General features: G+C 55.5%; 1 protein-coding gene and 2 long non-coding RNA genes across 5 annotated transcripts in view; 2 read left to right on the top strand and 1 right to left on the bottom strand.

Annotated features, from left to right (window-relative positions):
• Positions 1–5,495, top strand: part of LOC145717304 (uncharacterized) — a 17,958-nt gene extending 12,463 nt beyond the window's left edge. For all 3 annotated transcript variants that reach the window (XR_014140432.1, XR_014140430.1, XR_014140431.1), the window contains one exon: positions 5,119–5,495. This is a non-coding gene — a long non-coding RNA (uncharacterized LOC145717304). The remainder of the gene's footprint in view (positions 1–5,118) is intronic.
• The window catches only part of CACNG4 (calcium voltage-gated channel auxiliary subunit gamma 4), a 57,781-nt gene continuing 33,992 nt past the window's right edge, over positions 7–23,795 (bottom strand). Inside the window, exons 2-4 of the mRNA XM_006729528.3 lie at positions 11,637–11,720; positions 6,520–6,660; positions 7–2,790 (exon numbers count right to left, since the gene is read on the bottom strand). Of these exons, the coding sequence (XP_006729591.1) occupies positions 2,252–2,790; positions 6,520–6,660; positions 11,637–11,720 (764 nt within the window). The 3' untranslated portion in view covers positions 7–2,251. The remainder of the gene's footprint in view (positions 2,791–6,519; positions 6,661–11,636; positions 11,721–23,795) is intronic.
• Positions 15,805–20,481, top strand: LOC145717305 (uncharacterized). Its single transcript, XR_014140433.1, has 3 exons — positions 15,805–15,902; positions 17,049–17,148; positions 17,652–20,481. It is a non-coding gene; the product is annotated as an uncharacterized LOC145717305 (long non-coding RNA).

The raw sequence follows: 23,795 nt of genomic DNA, 5'->3' as shown, positions 1-23,795 counted from the left end.
ACTGACAGGTGGCAGGGAGCCAGCTCCGCCCACGTCCCTGGGCAGCCCTGGCCGAGGGTCGGTGGGCAGGAGGGGTGGACCAGGGCCGAGAGGCCAGGAGCCCGGGGTCTCCCTGCTCTTCTGTCCTCCTTTGCTGCTTCTTTTCTACTCTTTCCTGGTCCCTAGAGTGGGCCCCACATTCTCTGTCTGGGACTGGGCAAGAGGTAGGATTCATCGGAACACAGCTTTTCTCCGTGGAATGATAGAAACCTCTAGGGCAGCAAGTGTGGAGGTGGAAGAAACAGCATGGCTGCCTGGCTTTGGGAGGTGACAGAAGAGCCTGGGGACCTCGCTGGGAGGTGGCTTCCCAGATTTTGCGCCCTTCCTTTGAGCCTGATGCGATGGTGTCCTGGATGGGGGGAGGGGTGCGCCGAGGGTGGTCGGGGCGGGGGCAGGACGGGGACGGGGTTGGCCCCCAGCAGGGCCGGCCACGAGCCCTGACACTCCAGCATTTACTGCCGCACATGCTTGGACAGGCCACCACACAAAGCCAACCTCAACGGGAGGAAGGGGTTTCGAGCAAGCACAAAGGGGCCCCCAGCACACCGCGCCTCCGCGGGCCCGCACTCCAGGGTGGTCAGGTGAGGGGTCCCCGGGGAGATTTCCTCTCGGGGGGGGGCGGGGGCGAAGGAGGATGGCCATGACCATGACCCAGATCTGAACTCCTAAGGGGCTGAGTCCGCCCAGGGGGTGGAGGGGCGTCGCTGAGCAGGTGGCTGAGGTAAGAATTTGCTTGTCACTTCTAAGGAGGACAGCTACTGGGACCACAGACGACCGCTCGAGATCGGATTACCAAGTCTCAAAAAGTAAGAAAGGATTTGTCTTTAGAAAGCACGTGTTTGATATAAAAGAGGGTGAGCTCCCTGTTCCAGAAAGTTTTGCTTCTGAACCCACACCCGCTTCCACGTTCTCTGCTCGCTTCGGGAGAGGGAGGAACGGTTGTGGATGGAAAGAACGTCAAACATGGAGCCGCCTCCCAGGCCCCCCGGCGCTGGGATGTCCCTCTCCCGAGGAGGAAGGACAGCGCGGCGGGGCCTTTCCGTCCAAACGTTCTCGGCTGAGCCCTTCAGGGGGTGGCAGGATGAATCACAATCCTAGGAGTCGGGGAGGGACTGCTGCCTTTTTAAGATGAAGAAATGAATGTCACTTGCTCTCCTGGCCTCTACTGGCAATAAATCTGGATTAATGACCGCTTAGGAAGTGGACGTTTGAGCTGATTTTTTGGTCGCTGTTTACCCGGGTCTCCCTTTCTTGATCAGAAGTTCAGGCTCCTGTTGCCAAATACCAGGGTGTGTGTGGGGGGCTGCGGGGGTTTGCCCCTTCCTCTCCCCGAGGAGGGACAGAGCGGCTCCTCCGGTCAGTGGGGAGCAACCCAGCAAGAGGCCGTATGGCCACCTTTCCTCGGACCCGTGGAATCTTCCAGACTCTCAAGTACCATCAGTGCGTTCTGCCCTTTCTGTGTGAGGCAGAAACTTCTACAAGCGGACAGGAATGCCAGCAACAGACTCCGGCCTTTATCTCACACCACCCCCTCCTCGGCCAGCAAAGGCCTCCCCCTCTGCGGATTCTTCCAGAGGCCTTGGTCTCCTCAGGTCAAGGGAAGCTGGCCCTAGGACAGCCCAAAGGCCAAAGCACCAGTTGGCCGCAGGGCTTTCTCCTCAGGATCATGGTTATTTCAACAACCGGCCACTGCCAGAGAGAGAGAGAGAGAGAGAGAGCGCAATAGACAGACAGGAAGGGGGCAAGTTTCGGCTTCCTCGTTTCCTGCTCACAGACACGGAAACCTCAGATCAGAAAGCAGTGGACCAGTGTCCAAAGGCCCCCGTGTGCCCGGTGAGGCCCTCCCGGTGGCCCAGCACCCAGGCAGGGAGGGAGGATCCCGAAAGCCCATTCTTCTGGCAAGATTTGTTTCCAAGAGGAGATAATGGCTCGATTTTGTCTTCCCTGGGGCCGCTCAAGGCCGTGCAGCCTCAGGAGATTTCAGAATCCCGGGGCATCAGACACCCTCTCTGGGGACAAAGTCAGCCTTCCGCCTCCATTTCCCGTCTCCTGGGTGGCTTCGCGCCAAGCCAGCCCGTGACACTTGCTGGAGACCAGGGAGGGGTGGGTTTGGCTTCCGTCCATTGCTGGTCCATCTTAAGGGGCAGGTGCCCTGGTGTGGGATCCACACAGCTGTTCTGGGGACAGGCCGGTGCTGAGAGGAAGGGGCAGCTCACACAGGGGTCGTCCGCCGGTTCAGCATGCTGACGTGCAAGCCTTCCTTCAGGTCCTGCTGGAAGAAGTCGTGCACCTGCAGGAAGCTGGCCTCCTGGTCGGGGCTGTAGCTGGCGGCGGGGGTCACCTTGAGGGGCTCCCGGGACAGCGTGTACATGGACAGCTCGCCCATGGGGATGGCCCCGGTGATCTTCAGGCCCACCGGGGACGCCGCCCTGGAGGGAGAGGCCTCGGTGGACCTGGAGCTGGACCGCGAACATCGCCGTCGGTACCTGTGGGTTGGCATCCTGGCGTAGGGGGACGAGGAGGGAGTCTTGAGGAACTCCCGTTTGGTCTTAAATCTCAACTCTTTATTTTTCTCAATGTAAATGTTCACAGCCAGGACACCCACGGTCTCGGCCACAATGAAGGACAGGGCTCCAAAGTAAAACGACCAACCGTAGTTGTAATGGTTTTTTTTGTCTTCGTCACGCTTGTCGCTTGGGTCACCTGCATTGCTGGAAATGTAGACGATGATGCCTATGATGTTACTGAGGCCTGAAAGGGAAGCAGAAAGGGGTCGGGGGGGGGGGTGAGGCAGAGGTCAGGCCCGCAGCTGGACAAACAGAGGAGGGGCTGGTGGCCACGCTCCCTTGGACAGGTGTTGCTTTCTTCTGGTCGCCAACTTTTCTTTTAAGTAATTGGTTTTGAATGGGTAGTAAAGTAAAAGTTCAGATGCAGTGTGCAATAAAGCGCAGGCACTTGGCTGCCCACTTCCCCTCCTGAAGGCGGCTACCCTTCCTTCCTCCCTTCCTCTCTCTCTCTCTTTCTAGGATTTTACTTATTTATTTGAGAGAGAGAGAGAGAGCGCACAAGCAGGGAGGAGGATGAGAGGGAGAAGCAGGCTTCCCGCCGAGCAGGGAGCCCGATGCGGGACTCGATCCCAGGACCCTGAGATCATGACCTGAGCCGAGGGCAGACGCTTAACCGCCTGAGCCACCCAGATGCCCCTGTTCTTCTTTCTTATATCATTGTTATGTCCAGTCTCTCTCCCTCCCTCCCTCCCTCTCTCTCTCTCTTTCACACACACACACACACCCATCTATTTTTTTCTTTGCACAATACTCTTTGTCCCCTTGCCTCTTCCTGGAACACTCCACCTGGCAGATGGTGCCACGTCAGGACAGAGAGCTGTCTGTCTTTCTGAGTGCATGTGGCGGCCACTGCACAGACATGTAACCAGGCTTCTGCTGTGGACGTTCAGGGAGCTTCCAGCCCTCCGCTGTGCAGAGTTGTCACGGACATCCTTGTGTCCACACCATCCCACACACACATGATTACAACTGCGGGAAGAATTCCTTGACGTGAAACTGCTGCTTCATTGGGTGCATTTAAAAACTCAAAAATAAACTTTGGGGATGTCAGACGTACTGAAAAGTTGTGAAGAGAGTACGGAGAGCGCCTTTCTACCTCCTCACCCGGTTTCCCCCGTGAACAGCCGACATTACCGTGTACGTCTATCACAACCAGGAAACCCCCCTGGTACGTTACTACTCACTACTCTCCAGGTTTTACTTGGATTTCGCTGGGGTTTCCACCGGTGTTCTTTTTCTGTTCCGGGATCCACCCAGGGTACCATGTTGTGTTTTGAATTCAGAGTCACCGCCCCGCACAAAATGCCTCCGCAGCCTATAATTTATTACTCAACTTCCCGTGTCTCAGAATTCTCACGTGCAAAGTGGGAATCCCAGTGGTATGCGCTTCACAGGGCAGATGTGAGGATTAAATGAGCTAATATATACATAGCACTTACAATAGCACTTGGCACACAGTGAGCATGCTTTTACATTCTGTCATAACCGTTGTGTTTCATTGTGAAGTAATGTGTTGTATGGTCTATGAACTGCCACGTCCTCTGTCCATTCGCCTGTTGCAAAGATCCCAGTGTGGATGGTGTGCACCAGGCTCTCCCAGCCTTTGAACCATACCTGTCCCCAGGCTCTGACCATTTCCCGCCTCCAATGCTTTAGGGGCCCATCTCACCTCACTGCTGGGGCTGGAGTGGTCTGGAGCCGGGGGCCCTATGCATGAGCCCTGGCCTGCCACTGCCTTGGCCCAAGATCAAAGCTTCCATAAACCAGGGAATAAACAGGAACAAATGAACATCGCCTTGCTTGCCTGCCGTGATTGCTCCTCGTCCCTGCTTCCTCTCCTCTCTCGACCCATGTTTTTAGCTGAGTGTCCCCGGGCCTGGGACTCCACAGCGCCTCTGGTGACCCGGAGCCTCCGGATATGGCTTTGTATGGTTCCTCCTGGGGAGATGGGCAGCTGCATAGGGCACCTTACAGTGGAGGCTGACAGCGCTGGGCACGGCCTGTGTCCCTACAACCATGTGACCTCAGGGAAGCCACCTGGGCCACCTGACGGCCTCCTCAGAATCTGGGATGCTGTGGTTGTGCTCCCTGAGCACTTGGCACATGGCCTTAATATGTGGTAGCTGGTGTTGGTGCAAGTCTTCTTTCCCTTCCGTGGGGAAAGGAAAGGGGACAGGACTCAAACCTCATGGCAGGGACTTCTTTAACGGTTCACACCTTCAGAAATCTGGGGGCTCAAAGGAGGAGAGAGAATGGGGTATACCCCTTTCCCCCCACCTCTGCCCCTGGAGGGGACAAGAAGGAAAGGGATGGGGACCTGGCCAAGAAGGAGACTCTACACTCAGGCTCTCCTTGCCAACACACACACACACACACACACACACTATTCATTGCCTTGGAAGGACACAGAAGCAGAAGTGATGTCGAGGAAGGAGCATAAGAAGCTGACTGAAAGATTTTGAGCCAGTCCCTTAACTGCTTTGACCCCGACGTCACCTTCCCTCTCTCACAGACACCATGCAGAGAGGACAAGATGGGCTCGGGCACCGTGAGGCCCTTCCAACCCCCCTCCAGCCCCCCCGCCGCTGTCCTCAGCGAAGGAAGCTTGACCACCAAGGACCACCAGCGACCACCGCTGTTACTTGGATTCTCATTGTCACCATCACGGGACTCCTGGGCTGCTGTAGGATGCAGAGCTCAGGCCAAGCTAGGGCTGCCTCCCCAGACCGGGGTCAGAAAAAAGATGCTTTGAAAGCAAGAACACTGTTAAGGCTTTGCAAGGAGCTATGATAACAATTTAGGAAAGAATCACTGAACTCAGGGCGCCTGGGTGGCTCAGTTAAGCGTCTGCCTTCGGCTCAGGTCACGATCCCAGGGTCCTGGGATCGAACCCCAAGTCGTGCTCCCTGCTCAGCGGGGAGTCTTCTTCTCCCACTCCCTCTGCCCCCCACCCCTCTTGCTCTCTCTCTCTCAAATAAATAAATAAAATCTTAAAAAAAAAAGAATCCTTGAACTTTGTAACATATCTCAAACTTAGGTACTAGAAGGCCTAAGACAGCAGGCAGGTCCTGTTTCTCCTGACAGGGACCCTTGTTGCGAGTTTATCTGAACTCCACCGGTGCTGCCTGGAGCTTCCAGGATGCCACCGGCCAAATTCTGCCCCGGCAGGTGCCCCCTCAAGGCTCCCCCAGAGACTCAGGCCAGAAAACCCGGGGTTTTGTCCTGGACTGTGTATATGCACCTGCCGGCCAGGGACCAGCTCTGAGACCCACTTCCGGCCTGGATTTCTCCCATGTCTGCAGTGGCAAGACATGCGCTGAAGTGTCTCCACCGAGACTCAGAGGGGTGACAGGGTGAAGCCATTTGGGGCCAGGTAGGCAAGGGGTGTGTTACTGTCGCCCACAGCTCTGTGGGTTTTCACTGGGTCGCTGTGCCAGTTCCATACCCCCTTCACCCTGTCCTCACCTGGTCAGCTCCTGCAGGTCCTGGCTTCGTTGACTCCCTCTGGGTACCTCCCTGCCCACCTCCACCCCCCCCCCCCGACTCAGCCAGGCTTCCCCATCACAGGCTTGTGAGGCACCAGCACTGTCCCCTTGGGGCACTTTGCACACTTGGACTTACTTACGTTTTTCACAGAACACAAATTAACCCTTTAAAGTGCACAAGTCAGTGGCGTTGGCTACATCTACGATGTTGAGCACCCACCACCGCTGTCTAGGTCCAGAACATTTTTCGTCATGCCAAGAGGAGACCCCCATGCCCATTGAGCAGTTGCTCCCCACTCTCCGCTCCGGCCCCCCTCACACCTGGATGTCTGAACTCAATTACGAGAAGTGACTTTATATCCGCCCCGCCCCCCGCGCACGCACCAGGACGTGCACACCGTGCAGGGGCCACAGAGCTGGCAGCCCACCTGCAGCCACAAAGAGGATGCCTGCGCTCAGGACGATGTTGTTCTTGTGGCTGTAGAACCTTCCGGCGCCGATGCAGAGCCCGCCGAGCAGCAGCAGGATGGTGCTGAGGATGGGGAAGACGCTGGAGGCGCGCACGATGCCTGGGTTGGGCAGGAGACAGAGCAGAGGGCAGTGAGAGGGGCTGCCATCCGGGGCATGGCCATGGGCACTGGCCCGGTGCCCTGAAGCTCGGGGCCCTTCCCCTGACCTGGAAGGTTCCCATCAGGCCCTGGAGACCACGGTGGGTTGGGAGCTGGCCGGGTGGGGGCAGCTGGACCAGACTCAGGTGATGGCCCAGGCCTGCTGGTCACTCCCTGCAGGATGCCGGGTGGGCTGGGGTCGCGTCTGCCCGTAGCTCACTTAGGCTCTCCCTGGGTGTGGGTCACACTTCTGCCAGCCCGAAGGCAGGAGAGCCCCTCAATGGCATCCGGGAGCAACAATGACAGCCATGAAAACGCTGGTCTGCCTTCCATTCAGATGAGACCTCACAGCCCACTGACGCTTTCACGGACACTATCTCTAAGAAGCTTCTGGAAGGCTGGAAAGTGGTGTCCACAAGAGGTAGCTCTGATGGGTAGCTGAGAACACAGACTTTGGCTTCAGGTGGATCTGGGTCTGCTCCATGACATGCCGGCTATGGGGCTTTGGTCAAATCATTTCCCCTAAAACTGAGCTCCCCCATTTGTAGCAAGCGGTTCACCGTAGTACCTACATCCTATGCTTGGTTTTGTACAAATAAGGGACTTAGCCCAGAGCCTGGCCATAGCACGCACTTCCTGAGGGACAGCTTTTCTCTCTAGTGTCTTCACGCTGTCATCATACCCAGATGACAGACAGGGACACGGAAGCACGGGACCTCCCGAGGTCACAGAGGAGGAGGTAGCTGAACAGAGTGGGACATGAGTGGACCTCGCTGCCCAGCAGAGCTAGATCTGCACATTTGCTCCACCACTGACTAGGGGGATGGCCAGGGCAGCGGACTTCTGACGTCAGTCCCCTCTTTTATAACCTGGGAGAGTAGTAATACCTATCCGTGGGGGTTGAATTCTTCCCGCCCCCAGATATGACCAAGTCCTAACCATGGGAACCTACGAATGTGACTTGTATTTGGATAAAAGGTCTTTGCAGATGTGATTAAATTAAGGATCTCAAGATGACACTATCCTAGATTAGGGTGGGTCCCAAATCCAAGGACAAGTGTCCTCGTAAGAAGAGGGAGAGAGGCAGAAGACGAGGCACACGCGGGAGCAGCAGTGTGAAGACAGAGGCAGAGAAAGGGGGTGAAGTGGCCCCAAGTCGAGGAGAGCTGGGGGCCGCAGATGCTGGGAGAGGCAAGGACAGCTTCTCCTTGGGGCCCCGTGGATGGAGCGCAACCCGGCCACCACCCCTTGAAGTCTTCAGCCCCCACACTGTGAGAGAGTTAATTCCTGTTGTTTGAAGCCACCTAGCTTTGGTACTTGATCCTGGTGGCCCTAGGAAAAGAGTACACTCCCTGTGCTTCTGAGGGGCTCCGGGGACCTGGGTCCCTCTTCCTTAGCGTCTGGCTGGGGGGCACCGGGACGAGCCCCGAGCTCAGCCTGCCTGAGGCGCCTGCAGGTCTCCCAGCCTAGTAGAAATCCTGGCTACACAGACCCATGGTGGCCCCAGCAGGGGACAGTGAGCCTGGGAGCCCTGGCAGGCGCCAACTCCTGAGCCAGCTGAGCCAGTTTGTGGCCTCTCAGCCTCTGAAGGCAGCATTTGTCTCCTTTCTTGTAAGCCCACCAGTGTGTGCCCTGCTTCACAGAGGGGGCTTTGTTGGGGGCATTAAATAAAGCTCTTCTCTCTAGCACCTCCTCCTCCTTCCTCTGCCTTCTCGCAGCCACAGGCTCTGGGAGGATGCTTCCCGTGGGCTTTGGAAACATGCCTCTGAGCCATGCTGGCCAGAAAAATCCGGGATCAATTCCCCCTAGATGTTCTCGTTCTGCAGGCAGGTTGGAAGGGCTGGGGAGGAGGAAGCCCAGGGCCTCTGAGGTCCCTGAGGTCAGACTTGGCTCAGAGCCATCCATCCTGCCCACGTAAGTCATGTGTGTACCTGTCCTTTGCCACACGGGCTCATCCCCAAGCTCCGGATGTGCAGACACCAGCTGGGGTCGCTGTGGACAGTGGTGCGGGTTGGGTCTTGCACAGAGCTGAAGGACGAGCGGGGCTGAGGTCCACATCAAGCCCTGGCGAGAACCTGTGTCTGTCTAGAGGACGGGCAGCTCCTTCCAACTCACTCACAGGCACACCATGGCCTCTGGACAGCCCTCACACCGCTCTGCCGGGCTTAGCACAGAAACCAGCCACCTGATGGGAAAGTGCGGAGCCTGGAAAAGGGGCACCAGGTGCAGGGCAGGGCGGATGGGCGTCCCTGGGGCCAGCGGGGCCAGTGGAAAAGACATGGCAGGCAGGGTGTGGGGTGGTCTACCAACCAGGGGGGGCACCGCCAGAGCCCCAAGGCCAGGAGGAAGCCCTCTGACGGTTATGGAACTCAATGCACAAGCCTGGTTTCTCTGGAAGACTTCAGAACTCACAGCCCGAAGGCTGACCTTGTTCTTGAATTGTCGAAGACAGGGTGTGAGGAGCACAGCCTCGGACCTGTCGGGGCTGATCCCCTGTGCCCGGACAGCTAAGCTGCACCCCAGCAGGCTCTCCCACAGGCAGACACCATGGAACCTTCTGTGACCTTCTCTGACCCACCTGTTCTCCACTGGAATGTCAACACCAGGATGGCAGAGCCCTGTTTTGTTCAGTGCAGTACCCCCACATGCTTAATACAGTGCCTGGCACGTAGGTCCATAATCACTTTTTGTTCAATGGGTGATTAGATGAACTCTCATGACCCTTGTCTCTCTCTCCTGTGCGTCTACACATTTTTGGGATCACAGTAGTCTGGGGACCAGAGGACCGCATATTGGGAATCAGGGGCGATAGGCACGGTGACCGTGACCTTGGCCTGTCCCGGGATGTTGCTTGCTTTTTCTGGCTGAAGCTCTCAGCTACCTGCACTCTGAACCTCGTTTCAGGACCAATTCCTGATCTGCCCCTCCCCATCCTTGTTCCAACTTTCTGCCCCCTGCCCTGGGCCCCGGGAGGCACAAGCCATGCACGGAATCCTTGGGCTCCCTTGCCTCTGGCTTTGGGAGGAGCGCGCGGGGGGAGTGTTATCCCCTTAGCTTCCTTCCTGGGAGCTGCAGTGAGGTGGCTGCCTTCCTTTCTAAAAGCCGTAGCTCCTGCTGGGCAGTCCCGTCCTCGCGGCTTCCCTCTTCCCAGCTCCCATACCTGCTTTCCTCACCTGCTCAGGCCCGGGAGTGGAAGGGCTCCCTTGGCTGTTAGCCCTGGTGTTTTCACCGTCCCCCGTGAGTTTTCTTTAACCCTGCCCACACCTTTGTAAATAGTCCTTCACTAGCTACCCTTCATTCACCCGCTCTGAGCAAACCATCTGCTTCCTGCTGGGACCTCAAAAAGCTACATCATCTGACCTCTGGGTCGCTAGTCATGAGAACGATCCAGAAAGAGATTGCAGGGCTCTGGGGACAAAGAGGGGACAGGGGCAGGGAAGTAAAGAGGAAGAGCCAGCACCAATGTCCATAACCTCAAGTAAGTTCAAGCGGGAAATGGGGAGGGGATGGTTTGTTTCTCCATGCCTCACTCCTCACAGCCCCGGGGCTGGTCAGTGGGGCAAATCTGCTCTCAGAGCCTTAAGAACCACCTGATTGCCCAGGGTAGGGCAGAGAATGGCAGGTTCTGAATCAGTCTAGTTGAGCCATCCCCACCAGGCTGAGCACCAGGGGTCGCCCCGGATGGCTGTGCAGGCCACGCACTGTACAACTCAAGGGTGTCATTTATACCATAGTCTATGTACGTGGCATTCCTTGAGCAGTGTGTGAGATGCACGGCCATTTGCGGTGGCCCTATGGAATATCATTTGCTTGCTTCAGTGTTGGCCCCACAGAAAGCAGAAAGAAAGGACAGGCAAGAAGAAGAAGAGAAGGTGAGGGAGGAGGGTTGGGAGGCAGATCTAGCCAAAATTTTTCAGGTCCTGGGCTCGGCCAGAGCTGCCCACCACTTCCCCAGGCTCCATGGGAACCACACGCTGTACTTTTTCACCAGATGACTCAGAACCCAAATCCTTTCTCTTAGGAAAAAAAACAAAACCCAAACGATCCATAAGCAGGTGCAGATTGAATTCTGCTCCCTGCGAGGATGCTGATATCGATTCTCCATAAATGAAGCCAGGCCCCGGCCCCCGAGGGGGATGCTGTGAGCAGCTGTGTGTGTCTTAGCTAATGGGAAAGGGAAAGTGGCCTCAAAATGGTGCTGTTCTTCCATTTCCAGGTCCCTTCCCTGGCTGTGGCTCCATCCTTCTTCCCAGGGAGGTATTCACAGGCCCAGGGGTGAGATCCGGCTTTGGGGTGTGGGACGGGGTTTGTCCTTGTGCAGGATATGCTGCGAGTTCCAGTCTGGGGCCGAACCAGCCCCAGGGCCCGGGCACAGGCCGTGGCTCCCCCAGCTGGTGCCGAGAGCCACCCCCTTGCCTTCTCCCCCAGGCAGCCTGAGGGTGCGGCCTCCTCTGATTTTTTCCAGAATAGAATGCTGGGTGTGTGGGGTGGGATGGGCAGGTACAGTGCTGGCAGGGCAAAGTACTTGGGGTGTCACGGCGCGCCCCGCCCCCCCTGCCCCGGGATGCTTGGCCTGGAGGAGCCCATGTCCTTAACCTCCTTGTTCCAGGCACAGCGGCAACAATCATTGACTCTGAAACTAGCCATGACCAGCAGCCCTGGGGAGCGGGACGCCCACACCCTCATCTGCTCCGGCTCTGCCTCAGTCTCCCCAGACATGGGTCTACCCACCAAGGAAGTCCACTGGGATACCCAGCACGTCACAGCAGCGTTGGACAAAAGTCTATCCTCTGGACGAACAATTCTGAATCAGAAAGGGAGGGAAAGAGCATCCCAAGAACAGCACCCCCTTTACCCGCACGGGGCCCGTCTTTCGTCCAGCCACACCCCTCCCTGCTCCACGCACACCAAGGAAGCCAAAGATTCTTGACACTTACGAAGGAGATACTCCGAGCTGTCGTGGTCATAGTCATTGTCCTCTGGGAAGTGATTGATCCGGAAGCAGTGGCCTTTATAGATCCCTGGGGAGAGCAAGAGGGAAAGAACATTGTAAATGTTGCAGGGTTCATGCGCCCACTCGCTCCAGCCTTGTGTACGGCGTGTGCGCCAGGCTCTGGGCAGGCCCGGGGCACGTTGAGAGGAGGAAGGCCCGCTCTGGCATCCCCGGTCTGTGCGGGGATGGGCATACACGCAGAGAAGGACCGCACGGGGGTGGGGGCGGCGCCCTGGAGGTGACCATCTCACTCTTGATCCACATCTGGGTGCCCAAAAGAGTGAAAGGCCCACCATCAGTAACTATGCAGGGGCAAGGGGCATCGAGCTGAACTGCTCGGGGCAAGCCTGACCTTCTATCCCCCTTCCAAGGGGACTGCAGAGCCATCTAGAAAAATGATGAAGAATTTGCCCCTGGGAATAGGGGGAGGGGGGCCTTCTGGGTGGAGGAGGAAGCTGAGAAAAGGGAGGGCTGGGGTCAGAGCCTGGGGAGTGGTCAGAGGTTCTGTGGCTGGACTCAGGAGGGGGAGGGGCTGGGGGCCGTCTTGGGGGGAAGGTCTGGGTCTGGGTCAGGTGAGTCGGGATGAAATCTGCCCCTGGGATGTCTGTCTGCCTTTCCTCTCTTGTAAACACTTGTAAATCCCTCCTAACACACACTCCGAATCAGTGTGATGGAGGGACGATAACATGGAGCCAGAGAACATTCCAGAAAGGCCGAGACCATCTCCTGCCTGCTTTCCCTTCCCCGCTCTGAGAAGTAGCCTCCACAGAGGGGGAGGCAGGACACCCTGGAGGAGAGGCCAGGCCTCCCTTCCAGAAGCTTCTGTCCCGCTCTCTCAGCCCCTGCTCCCCTGCAGTCTGGGAGTGCCCAGCACAGAAGGGGACACAGGCGGAGAGCGGGGCCCCCAGGGCGTCAGGCCCTGCCCTGCCAGCCACCCCCTCATGCCCGGCTCGGCCTCCCTGCTTCTGCAAGGAGCCCCTCTTGACAACACTGCACGGCTAGGGCTGGGGCTGCTTCCAACACTGGGGCCACTCCTTCCAACACTGGGGCCAGTGCTTCCAATTGAGAGAGGCCCCTGATGAGCGCGGGGCACGCTGCCCTTCCACCCGTTTACCGATTAGCCTCCCCAAGCTTTCCCCTCTGCCGGGGTGCTGGGTGAAGACCCCCGCTTCCTGAAGGCCCTGGGGCCTCGAGGACCCATTGGGGGGTGGGCCGGGTTTGGTCAGGGGGTGGTGGGAGGACCCTCTGCAGGTCCTTACTCTTCCACGAGCGCCTGGGTTGGTGGAGAAGCACGAGGGGTTGTCAGTGGGAGGAGAGAGCACGAGGGTGGGCCAGTGTCAGGCTGGCCGGGAAGTGGGCCCCACGGAGGCCAGAGTGGGCCAGCCAGGCCCTCCCCTCACGCCGGCCTCCCACACCCCATATCCGGGGTGTTCGTGGAAACCCAGAGCGAGGGTTTCCCAGGCAGGGGTGGCCCAGGCGGGCCGAGCCCTCTACTGGTCCTCCCTCTCCCCACACACCTTTTTCGGGCCACTTTATGAGCCTAAACAAAATCACCAAGTCATGCGCGCTTGTCAGCAAGTCAAATAGTAAGAGGTTGACAACGAAAAAGTAAATAACGTCTCTTCAGACTGGCTTTCCAGAGGCCAGCCATGTGTATCTTCCCGTATGTTCTGCTGTGCGCACACCTGAGCGCGTACATCTAGGTGAGGTTCCCCCCATTTTTTTAAATGGAACTTTTTGCTTGGAGATAATGGTAGATGTGCGGGCAGTTGTAACGTACCCTCTTCCCACTCTCCCTCAATGGTAACATCCTGCGAAATTATAGTATCACAACCAGGATGTACCGTGGTTTGCGACATCTGACTGTTCAAAGCGGTTACGCCTGTGGTGTCCAGCTATTTCTAATAACGTTGCTATGAACGTTCACGTACAAGTTTTTGGGTGAACCTAAGTTTTCATTCTCTGGGATAAATGCCCAGGAGTACAACTGCTGAGTCATATGATAGGTTAGTTTTATAAGGGACTGATAAAAGTGGTTTCAAGGATGCTTATTTTTTTTTTTAAAGATTTTATTTATTTATTTGAGAGAGAGAATGAGATAGAGAGAGAGAGCACATGAGAGGGGGGAGGGTCAGAGGGAGAAGCAGACCCCCCGTTGAGCAGGGAGCCCGATGCGGGACTCGATCCCGGGACTCCAGGATCATGACCTGAGCCGAAGGCAGTCGCTTAACCAACTGAGCCACCCAGGCACCCAAGGATGCTTATATATATATATTTTTTTTTTGGATGCTTATATTTTGAATGGAATTCTACATTACACTTCAATCCATAACCTGCTTTTCTCGTTTAACAATATGTACAAACATCCTTCCAGGTCAGTACCTATAGATTTAACTTCTAGAAAAACTTTTATCTATTTTTAATAAAAAATAATAAGTTGATACTAATCCAACAGTCGCTGGAAACCCTGGCGAGAAATAGCCTAGAGTCTAGGACAAGAAAGCTTACTCTGGCACCGATAATGTAAAAGGGAAATATGCCCTTGGCAGAAATGAGGAAAGGAATATATTTCTATATTCAATCTGAAAACAAAACTCAGGTTTTGAACTGTTAGCTTGCCTACAGATACCTTTGCTCCAGATGTTCCCTCAATAGGTTTTGCTCACCTCAACTCTACATTTAGGAGAGGTATTTTATATTTGATAGAAACTGTAAGTAGAACTTACACTGTCCAACATATTGACTGTTTAAAAAAAACCCGTTCTTTTTAGTGGCTGCATAGTCATCCACAGTTATGGTTTATCAATTCAACTAGCCCATAGAATCTCTTTCTTGGGGCTGTGTGCACGCACTGTAGATCCCACCACGTGCAATTATGCTCAGAGATACATTGAATGCACACACGCAGTGGTGCATTGACCCCTTTACCTTTCCTTTCTTCGCTCCTTCTCGCCTTCCACACTGAACTCTTATGCACAGACGGAACAAATGGGCATTGTTTGGGGGTTGAATTATGTCCCCCTGAAAGATGGATTGAAGTCCTAACCCCTGGTACCCATGAATGTGACTTTATTTAGAAATAAGGTTGTTTTTTTTTTTAAGATTTTATTTATTTATTTGAGAGAGAGAGAATGAGAGAGAGAGAGAGAGCACATGAGAGGGGGGAGGGTCACAGGGAGAAGCAGACTCCCTGCTGAGCAGGGAGCCTGATAAGGGACTCGATCCTGGGACTCCAGGATTACGACCTGAGCTGAAGGCCGTTGCTTAACCAACTGAGCGACCCAGGCGCCGTAGAAATAGGGTCTTAAAGATCTAAGCAAGTTAAGATGAGGTCACACTGAATTCAGGTGGACCCTGAATTCAGGGACTGGTGTTCTTACAAAAAAAAAATAAAGGGAAATGTGGAAAGAGACACACACAAGGGAGAAGGTCATGTGAAGACAGAGGCGGATACCAGAGTGATGTGTCTACACATCAAGGGATGCCAAGGATTACCCGCCACCACCAAAAGCTAGGGAGAAGCAAGGAAAGATCCTACTAGGGTCTCAGAGGGACCACCACCCTGCTGACACCTTGCTTTTGGATTTCCAGCCTGCACAACTGTGAGACAATACATTTCTGTTGTTCCCAGCCGCCCGGTTTGTGACAGTTTGTTACGGGGGCCCTTGGAAGCTCATACACGTGTTGTGCTGTGTGGGAGAAAATGCAGCGTGCCTCATTCACTCCCGGGGGGAGCGTAGCCTTACAGGAAGGTGAAGGTGCCTTGCTCACGGTCGTGTTCCATCTTCCTGCTCCTCAGCCAGCTGTGGGAGCCGGTGGGCAAAGGGTAAGAAGTCAGGTTCACTGGGCATCTCCTTGTTAAGTGTGCTGGAGTGAAACTCACGTCATCTCTCAGATTCAGGCTTTCAAAGCAACTTGGCCAGTCATCTGGTTCATGTCCCCACTGGGGCCCCGAATCCTCTCCTGATTCTCTCCCATTTTGGTAACTGCCAGCCACGGGGACCTCATTACCTCCCCAAGACGCTCCATTTTTAAACAGCTTTAGCTTTGAAGTTCCTGAAAGATCCTCCATAAAACTCCAACCACTGGTGCTACTTATAATCCCTAGGAATAAAAGAATCTGTCTGTCATGTGTGGACCCTTCAAATCACTGAATGTGTCTGACAGGATGGAAGCCAAAGCTGCTTTTCCAGCTGCCCAGGATTTGCAGGTAAGGCCCAGAGCTGAGGATAAAGGATGGCCTATCAGCTGCCAACAGTTGAGACCAGACCCTCCCCTAGCAGACCTTATTAACAGGCAGGAAGCCTGACCTCCATCCCCATCAACCTTATCCCCAACCTTAGTCTAAAGAAGGGGGGCTGTGGAGAAGAAGGCACCACTTGTCTTTGGTACATGGAGTGAAAGAGATTGCTCCCTTCCCCCAGAGTCAAGGATTTGGGTATTTCCTTTAAATGAAATCTTCTCTAGGTCAGACATCTTCAGTTCCTTCAGTTATTTCTTTATTGATGGTTCCAAGAGACTTCTCCAGCCTAGCTCCCTTCTTTGGGTCAGCTTCCAACTCTCAGCTCCCACCACCAAACCCAATGTTTCAGAGCACAGTGGAGCTGTCCCCTCCTCTCCTCTGGACTCTATGCTTCTGTTAATGGGACCTAGTGTCGACTCAGGCTCCCAGGAATTTTTCTCAAGAACTGGCTCACCTCCCCCAACTTGTTTTTGTTGAACGGCATGTTTATTCCTAGGGACTTCACATTTATCCCTGTCAAATTTAATTTTGTTAGTGTCGGCCCAAAGCATTCGATAGGGAGAAAATGAATGGCTGATGTGAGAGGTAAGAGAGAAAGCCATTTCCAACCCACTTCACATGTGCTCTCTGTCCGTGAACAGGCTATTTGCCATGTTATCTATTAAGTGATATTTAGGGTGGTTAATGATGAGATCCTGGCCGGGCCACGTTGCAGGAATACTGAGGCATTCCTGCGGTCACTGGTCTGTGATCCTCTCCTTCCTGGGGGTCAGGAAACCACTTTGTTTGTCACATGGCCTCAGGCGAGTTATTTCTTCGTCTGCAAAACTCAGGAATTGGGCCAGAGGGAGCCTCTCCTGCTCTAAGATTCTAAAACTATTTTGTGTAGAAAAGATAAGTGTGTGCATAGGTTAATACAGCCATTCGTCTATAGACATCATAGACCACTTTTGTTAAAGGTATTTCTAAAAGCACAGGAAACATCTGGAAAGAAATATTCTTAAAATGTGCCGTGTTTCATTTCTGGGTGACAGGGTTATGAGCGAATTAAAGTTTTCTTCTTTACTTTTTTTGTCTCTGAATTTCCTACAATGTCTGAACATGAACCGGCAGGGCTTACTGAAAGAAAGAAAAGAAAGGGAATCTTTGATACTTAGTGACTACTTGAGCGTCCTTCGGGAAGGACCACGGTTCCACTCAGATGCCGCAGCTGGTGAGTGGGGTGTGGACCTCGGAGGTGGGACCGTTGCGGGCGGCCTTGTAGCCTCTTGAGGGGCAGCGTCCCTGGTGCCCCGCTCTGTGCTGTGCTGCTCATCCCGGGTCATGCCCCCCCATGCAGCCAGGGGGAGCAGCCCCCACAACTTGGGGGAGGGGGTGGTTACGGGGCACTTTGGACTTTGGACGTTCCGTGCAAAGCGGTAGGAGTAGGTCACTGTACAAGTCATTTCAGGAAGACCAGCATCTGACACAAGCTCCATATGGACCACTTCGTAGGTCTGTTGTCGTGAGCGGAATCCTGGAGAAAAGACGGATCACTGAAGGTGATCATTCGCGTACTCCTCTACCGCGTGCAAAGCATTTCCATCAGTGTGACTTCATTTGATCCTCACAAACACTAACTGCAGTCACCGACACCCACTGAGAGTACAGACACGCTTTGCCCCCCACCTCCATACTTCTCTGCCGGCTTCTTACTCCAGCCCTTCGTCCATGCAGCCACCAGCTCTACGAACGGATCACCTGCCGATACCTCGATTCGGCTGCACCCATCATTTCTGGCACCCATCAGGGCACTGGGTATGTTGCCCTGGGTTGGGGGGCGGGGAGAGCTGCACTGCACGCCCACGCGTGGAGCCGGAAGATCGAGGGATGATGAGGATCCCCCCCAACTCCCCCGCCGTAACCTTTGCGCAGGAGGATGGGAGCTGGTGGGTAAATGTGCCCACCCTCCCTCCTGGGGGTCCATGCTGCCTGCTTCTGGGGGCGGGTTCCAAGAGGACCGGGCCCAAAGATGGTCAACTCAGGGATGCTCCTGGCACTGGCTTTCCCTCTATCTGGGTTTCACTCTCCCCAACACCCCCCCCCCCCCGCCACTGTGCCAGCTCCCTAGGACTGCCATCCAAGACACAGCACCTGCATGCAAGCCCTGGGCTCAGGCTACGGTGAAAAAGGTAATGTGCTGAGCACGTTCCATGCATCAACCCATTTCATCTTTGCAATAACACTCCTTTGAAGATGGAAGAAAGGAGCTGAGAAATGTTGGAAAGCCTGCTCCCCAGGCTGCGCTGCAGAGGTCCAATTCGGAAAGCCTGGGCATTCTCGCTTAGCTGGAAAGTGTCTTTTGCTCCATTTTAAAGAAGAGGCTCGGGGGACGCCTGGAGTGCCCGCAGCAGAGTGACAGCGCCTGGAATCCATCTTCTTGACGTCTCATCAAGTGTTCTTCCCGGTACCTTTCCGAGACCCCTCAGCAAATGTGGTGGGGGAGCTTCTAATGAAGCGTGGGCTTCTGGTCCTCCTCCCCAGGACAGGTCAGGACGCGCAACCACATAGCCGCCAAGAGCGCCGGGTTAGCCTCCAGGTAATGGTTTCCTGACACTGAAGCCAGAGGCAAAGGCATCTCCGGGCCTTGGAAAGGGCAGCTGTGGGTCAGCGGGGACAGGTGGAGGGGCAGAGAAGGCGGCCTGACACGACAAGGCCCCTTTGGCTCGAGGACACGATGAGTGTGAGCATACAGCGCAAGGGCCAAGTGGAAGGAGGTGCTGAGCGGGGGCTTCTCTGCATCAGTCATCCCCCACCAGGATTTTCACTCTCATGTGCCAAGCGTGGTCCAGGTGCTAGAGCTTCAGGTCTGAGTGAGGCTCCGTCCTCACCCTGACGGAGTGAGCTCTCAGCTGGGGGCACTGACAACACGAGAAGCCCAGAGAAATCACTGTGAGTATCATTTTGGGGGGGTGATCGGGGCTGGAAGGTGGGGGAAGGCATCAGAGGCACTTCACATTGTAGGCTCTTGGCCTGAAGTTCTGGCTGAGCTCAAAGCTGAGGTCAGGGGCGGGGGGCTCAGGGGTGATGCCCACATCTGGGAACAGACATCCCTGCAGAGACTGCTCAGACCCATGACAGCAGAACATCCCCGCCCTCCCACCCTCCTGGATCAATAGGAGGAGTGGAAAAGCCCAAAGGAGGCCCAGCTGCTGACGGGGGAGGTGAGGGTGAGGCCCACCCATGGGCCAGCACATTCCAGCAGATTCATCTAAATCATCTTATGTGTTGGAAAATAATCGAACGACATTTATTTTTCTATATAGTTGTCAACTGACTTCACAATAATCTGAAATAGCTGTCTCCTAATGAGTCCAAATTAAGGGGGTGTCGCTGGACTGTGCCCTGCGAATTGGGCTGTCATATGCTGGTCCCAGCTCAGGTCCAAGGGCCAAGTGGACCAAGTCCTTACCTTGGGGTGGAGGTGGGGCACGTGGGAGAAGCTCAGAGGGAGCCTACGCCTCCGAGTCCCGGCGCCGATGACCCACCAGGGCTGCTTTCCCTCCAGTGTCTTCCCAGAGCTGTGTATCTGGCAGCTGTCCCCCAACCCTAACCCTAACTGCCCGTGGGAGGGGCAGGAACAGCTTGGAGGACTGGAGTGCTGTATGTTTGCAGGAGGACACAGGCCCTTCTAGAAAGGACCCAGGACCTTGCGGAGGAAGTGGAGAACTGAGGGGCGGCCAGGCTTTGGCCAGGCTGATTGGAGAGGGGGGAGGTGGGGAAGAGTATTATCCTCATGGCAAGAAGAGCAGCAAGGATTTACTTAGCACCTACATGTGCCAGGCTCTATGGTAAAAGCGCCTGTCACTTATTGACTCACATCACCTTCCTACTAAGCCTATGAGGTCCATAGGATGACTAATACCATTTGCCACTAAGTGTCCTAGCCGGGATTTGAACCAGGCCACCCGGCTTCAGCAGCCACGCCTTTACCTCCCTCACTTTGGAGGCAGAAGGATGCAGTGCATTTGCAGAGAGTTCTGATTGGTTGGAGCATGTGCGGAGGTATGGGTCCCCGACACTCTTTAGAGGCGGGAAAGCGTGTTTTCCCGGACTCTTGGGCAAAGGGGTACTGGCTGGTGGGTGAGGCTGATTAGCCTTTCACTGGAAGGTGGAGGGCTCGGCCATCCAGGGCCAGTCGGAACAGTGGCCGAAGGGGGCGGGGGAACTCGAGGGCTGTGCTTGGCTAAGGCTGGGAATTTGGAGGGAGGCTGATGCACACACAGGAGACGCTATATGGTGGGCAGCACAAGCAGAGGGCATGGGCGGCGAAGGTGGGCAGGTAGGCCAGCCTTGTGTTCTGGAACCTCGGGGCGTGGCATGAGTGAGAGCAGCAGCGGGGGATGCAGAGGCGGAAGAGGCTGGGCCGGGTGTGGAGGTCTCATGTGGGAAGCGGGGAGATGGGGCTTTACCGCACAGTCTTCACGGGGGTGACTTGAGGTTGGGAGGCCTTGGCAGGCCGCGGCTGCTCCTCAAGGGAGGTGCATGGGGTGAGGGTCGTGAAGGGTGTAGAGAGAAGAAAGGCCTCACTCGGCCTCTAGAGGCCGGGCCTCCATTTCCACCTTCAGCCGCACAAGGGGTTCTCCCCGTGTGCGTGTCCGTCTCCACCCTTCCCCTTAGCTTGAGGACAGCAGTCCTATGGTCCTAAGGACCGCCTTTTAACTTGATTATCTCTGTAAAGACCCTACCTCCGAATAAGGTCACATTCTGAGGTCCTGGGGTTAGGACTTCAACATAAGAGTTTGAGGGGGGGCTCAGAACGCAGGGTGAGGGGCACATGGCCAGGCATCCAGGCCTGGGGCTGGAAGGCTCCCCACTTCTCCCACCCCTCCAGCCCTTCACTCTGCCCCACCTCCTGCTCCCGTAATCCCCCCTCAGAGTTCCCCTCATGATTCTTCCACCTCCGTGCCTGTCTCCGGAGAACCATCCTGGTAACTGTGATTTCCCACTTGGCACGCTCCGGAGTCCTGCGAGCTGGCCTCTCTCCAGCGGCAGTGAGCGCGGATGGGGAACCACTGTCTGGGCTCCCGTAGACACACTCCAGGCTTGAGGAGGCACTGTGGGCTGGGCTGGACTTTCCTGGGGGTGCCCCCATTCCCTGGCTCGTGAGGGACTCTCCGGGAGACCCCGTTAAGCCACGATGGCCTTCAGCTTACGTTGATAGAGCATCTGCTGTGTGCTGCGTGCTGGGCCCTCGGATGCAGCAGAACATCGCTTGCTAACAACTCGAGCCCTTTCCTTACTGGGTGCAGGGCCGCCCTGTACTTCTCAGCTTTCTTTGCAGTTAGCTGCGGCAGCGCGACCGAGGTGGTGAGTGGAGTGTGAGCGGAGGCGGTGTGCGCCCTTCCCGGACAAAGCTCTGGAGAAGAGGGGGCGCCCCTCCCTCTCCACGCCGCAGGGAATGGCGGGGCCACGCGACAGAAAGGGCCTGAGTCCCTGGATCCGACCATGGAGGAAAGCTGCCCACTAAGAGAGCTATCCACTTTGAACTGTTCCATGAGCAATAAATCCACCTCTAGGAAGTTTAAGACACTACATGTTTTAGCGCATGTCTGTTCCAGCAAGAATGATACAAGAAGAGAACCAGGCGGACATGGCCTCTGCCATCCCGGAGCTTTCCGGTTACAGAGTCAATTATGACTGAGGGGAGAGGTCTGAAGGAGGAGGCCGGAGTCTCAGAGAGCACTTCATGGAGGACCTGACCCGGGTTGCCGAGTGGAAGTCAGGAAACCTTCTCCTCGTCTGGAAAATGGAGAAATATTTTTATGATCTTTCAGAGCCAAAGGGAGGCCCAGTGAGCCCCATGTTGGTCAGAGCACTTTGAGAAGGATAAATCCTGAGGATGTTGTGAGGGTGAATAGAGAGTTTCTCGGAGATGCCTTCAGACCAGACCAGAGCCCTCCATGTCCTCTCCATGGCCACGGGGATTCACAGCCTGGGAGGCCTCCTAGGGCATCATGACCACCCACCACCGGTGCCTGGGACATGTTTCATATGTGCTCTTTCCTTCTCTGGGTAGCCCTAGGTTAGAGTCATTGAGGTGCCTCCTTTTTTTTTTTTTTTTTTTAAAGATTTTATTTATTTGAGAGAGAGAGAATGAGAGACAGCATGAGAGAGAGGAGGGTCAGAGGGAGAAGCAGACTCCTTGCTGAGCAGGGAGCCCGATGTGGGACTCGATCCCGGGACTCAAGGATCATGACCTGAGCCGAAGGCAGTCGCCTAACCAACTGAGCCACCCAGGCGCCCCCATTGAGGTGCCTCCTTGTGCCTAGAGGATCTGTTGGGGTCTTTCCTTTGATAGAGACATGATTCATCCATTTGACCTTTACCCTCTCTCCCTCCCTCCCTTCCTTCCTTCCTTTCAAGATTTATTTATTTATTTTAGAGAGGTGGGGGGAGGGAGAGGGAGAGAGAATCCCAAGCAGACTCCATGCCAAGCGTGGAGCCTGATGCGGGGCTCAATCTAATGGCCCTGAGATCATGACCTGAGCCAAAACCAAGAGTCAGACGCTTAACCGACTGAGCCACCCAGGCGCCCCATGCCTGTCCTTTCTTTTACTTCAGTATTCACTGATTGATGCCAGGCCCTGTGGGAGCCCAAAGACATTGGTCCTGCTGGCAGGAACTTACAGCCCGGCTGGGGAGGTGAATGTATCCACATCACCTTAAAACAAGCGAGCCAGTGACATGTGCTATGAGGGAAGTAGGGGGTTCATGGAGAAATGCTGGATGGGGTGTCTGGGACAGCTCCAGGGAGTGAGTTTCTGGAAGAAGGCATGCATGGTGAGGAGAAACGGAGGCTGAGAAAGGCATGTGGGGCCGCTCTCATGGGGGTGCCTGCCTCACCCTGTAAGGGGACTGGACTGAATGCCGTGGGCTCTGGGAGGTGCCATTGTGAGTGTTCCTGCAGCTGGAATGGTCTCTTCATGACTAATGCAGGGAGCCCCAGTCCCTGGAGCATGGGCGGGGAGGCCCGCGGGGGACCCAGGGCTCAGCCTGCCTCGCCCCCACCCACTGTCAGGCACAAGGAGGGAGCCACGTGGAGGAGTGATGGGTGCCAACAGAGAAGAATGGATTCCACAGCGCCTCGGACACCAGGCCTCCTCCCTCAGGTCTTGTCTGCATAACCAGATGGTGGCATGGGGCTCTACCTCCAAGACGCCTACTCCCTCGAGCAGTCTAGGTGAGCTACTAGGTCCAAAAGGGTGTTACTCTTGACTAGGAGAGTCCTAGTGGAGCATTTGTGAGAGGTCACTCTTGCCATCAGCAACAGAAGGAAGATGACGACACCTTTTTCAAAGGGGGCTAGAGTCTGGCTCAGTGTCTGCTAGGTTCTGGTTCAAGCTCCTTTCCCCAGGTAGTGGGATTCCCAGAGAGAACTCTATTTCTGCCCTCAAACTCTGTCACTATAAAGCCGCAACCTGGAGAGCAAAGTTACTCTGTAAACTGAGACAGCTCTCCAGGACCTGGATTCTAAAGCTTTTGTGCTTGCCCAGAGGGGCGGAAGACGGGGAGAGAAAGAAAGGGTGGGCCAGGTGCCTGGCACTAAGCCCATCCGAGGTTCTGAGGTACCTCTGGGGTGTACCCGTGGGGAGCCCCTTTCTCTGGGAATGGGTTCCTCACACAGAGTTCTCCCCGGTGGCCACTTTGGATGGCTCTGCCGCAGCCAGGAATCCTGGACACACAGGTGGCCCAAGAGCTGGACCAGCCAGAAGCTCTCTTGGGAGTTCAGATTTTGGATCAGAAGCAGAGGGGACCTAGGGGCCAAGGGACATTGGGGAGTTCACGAATGGGGTGTTCTCAGTGGTCCGCTGTTAAACT

Source organism: Leptonychotes weddellii, chromosome 15 (assembly GCF_054177405.1).
Source record: "Leptonychotes weddellii isolate Sample4059 chromosome 15, ASM5417740v2, whole genome shotgun sequence".
NCBI classification, from domain to species: Eukaryota; Metazoa; Chordata; class Mammalia; order Carnivora; family Phocidae; genus Leptonychotes; species Leptonychotes weddellii.
The sequence above is the reverse complement of the archived record's forward strand: the minus strand, read 5'-3'. Positions and strand labels throughout refer to the sequence as shown.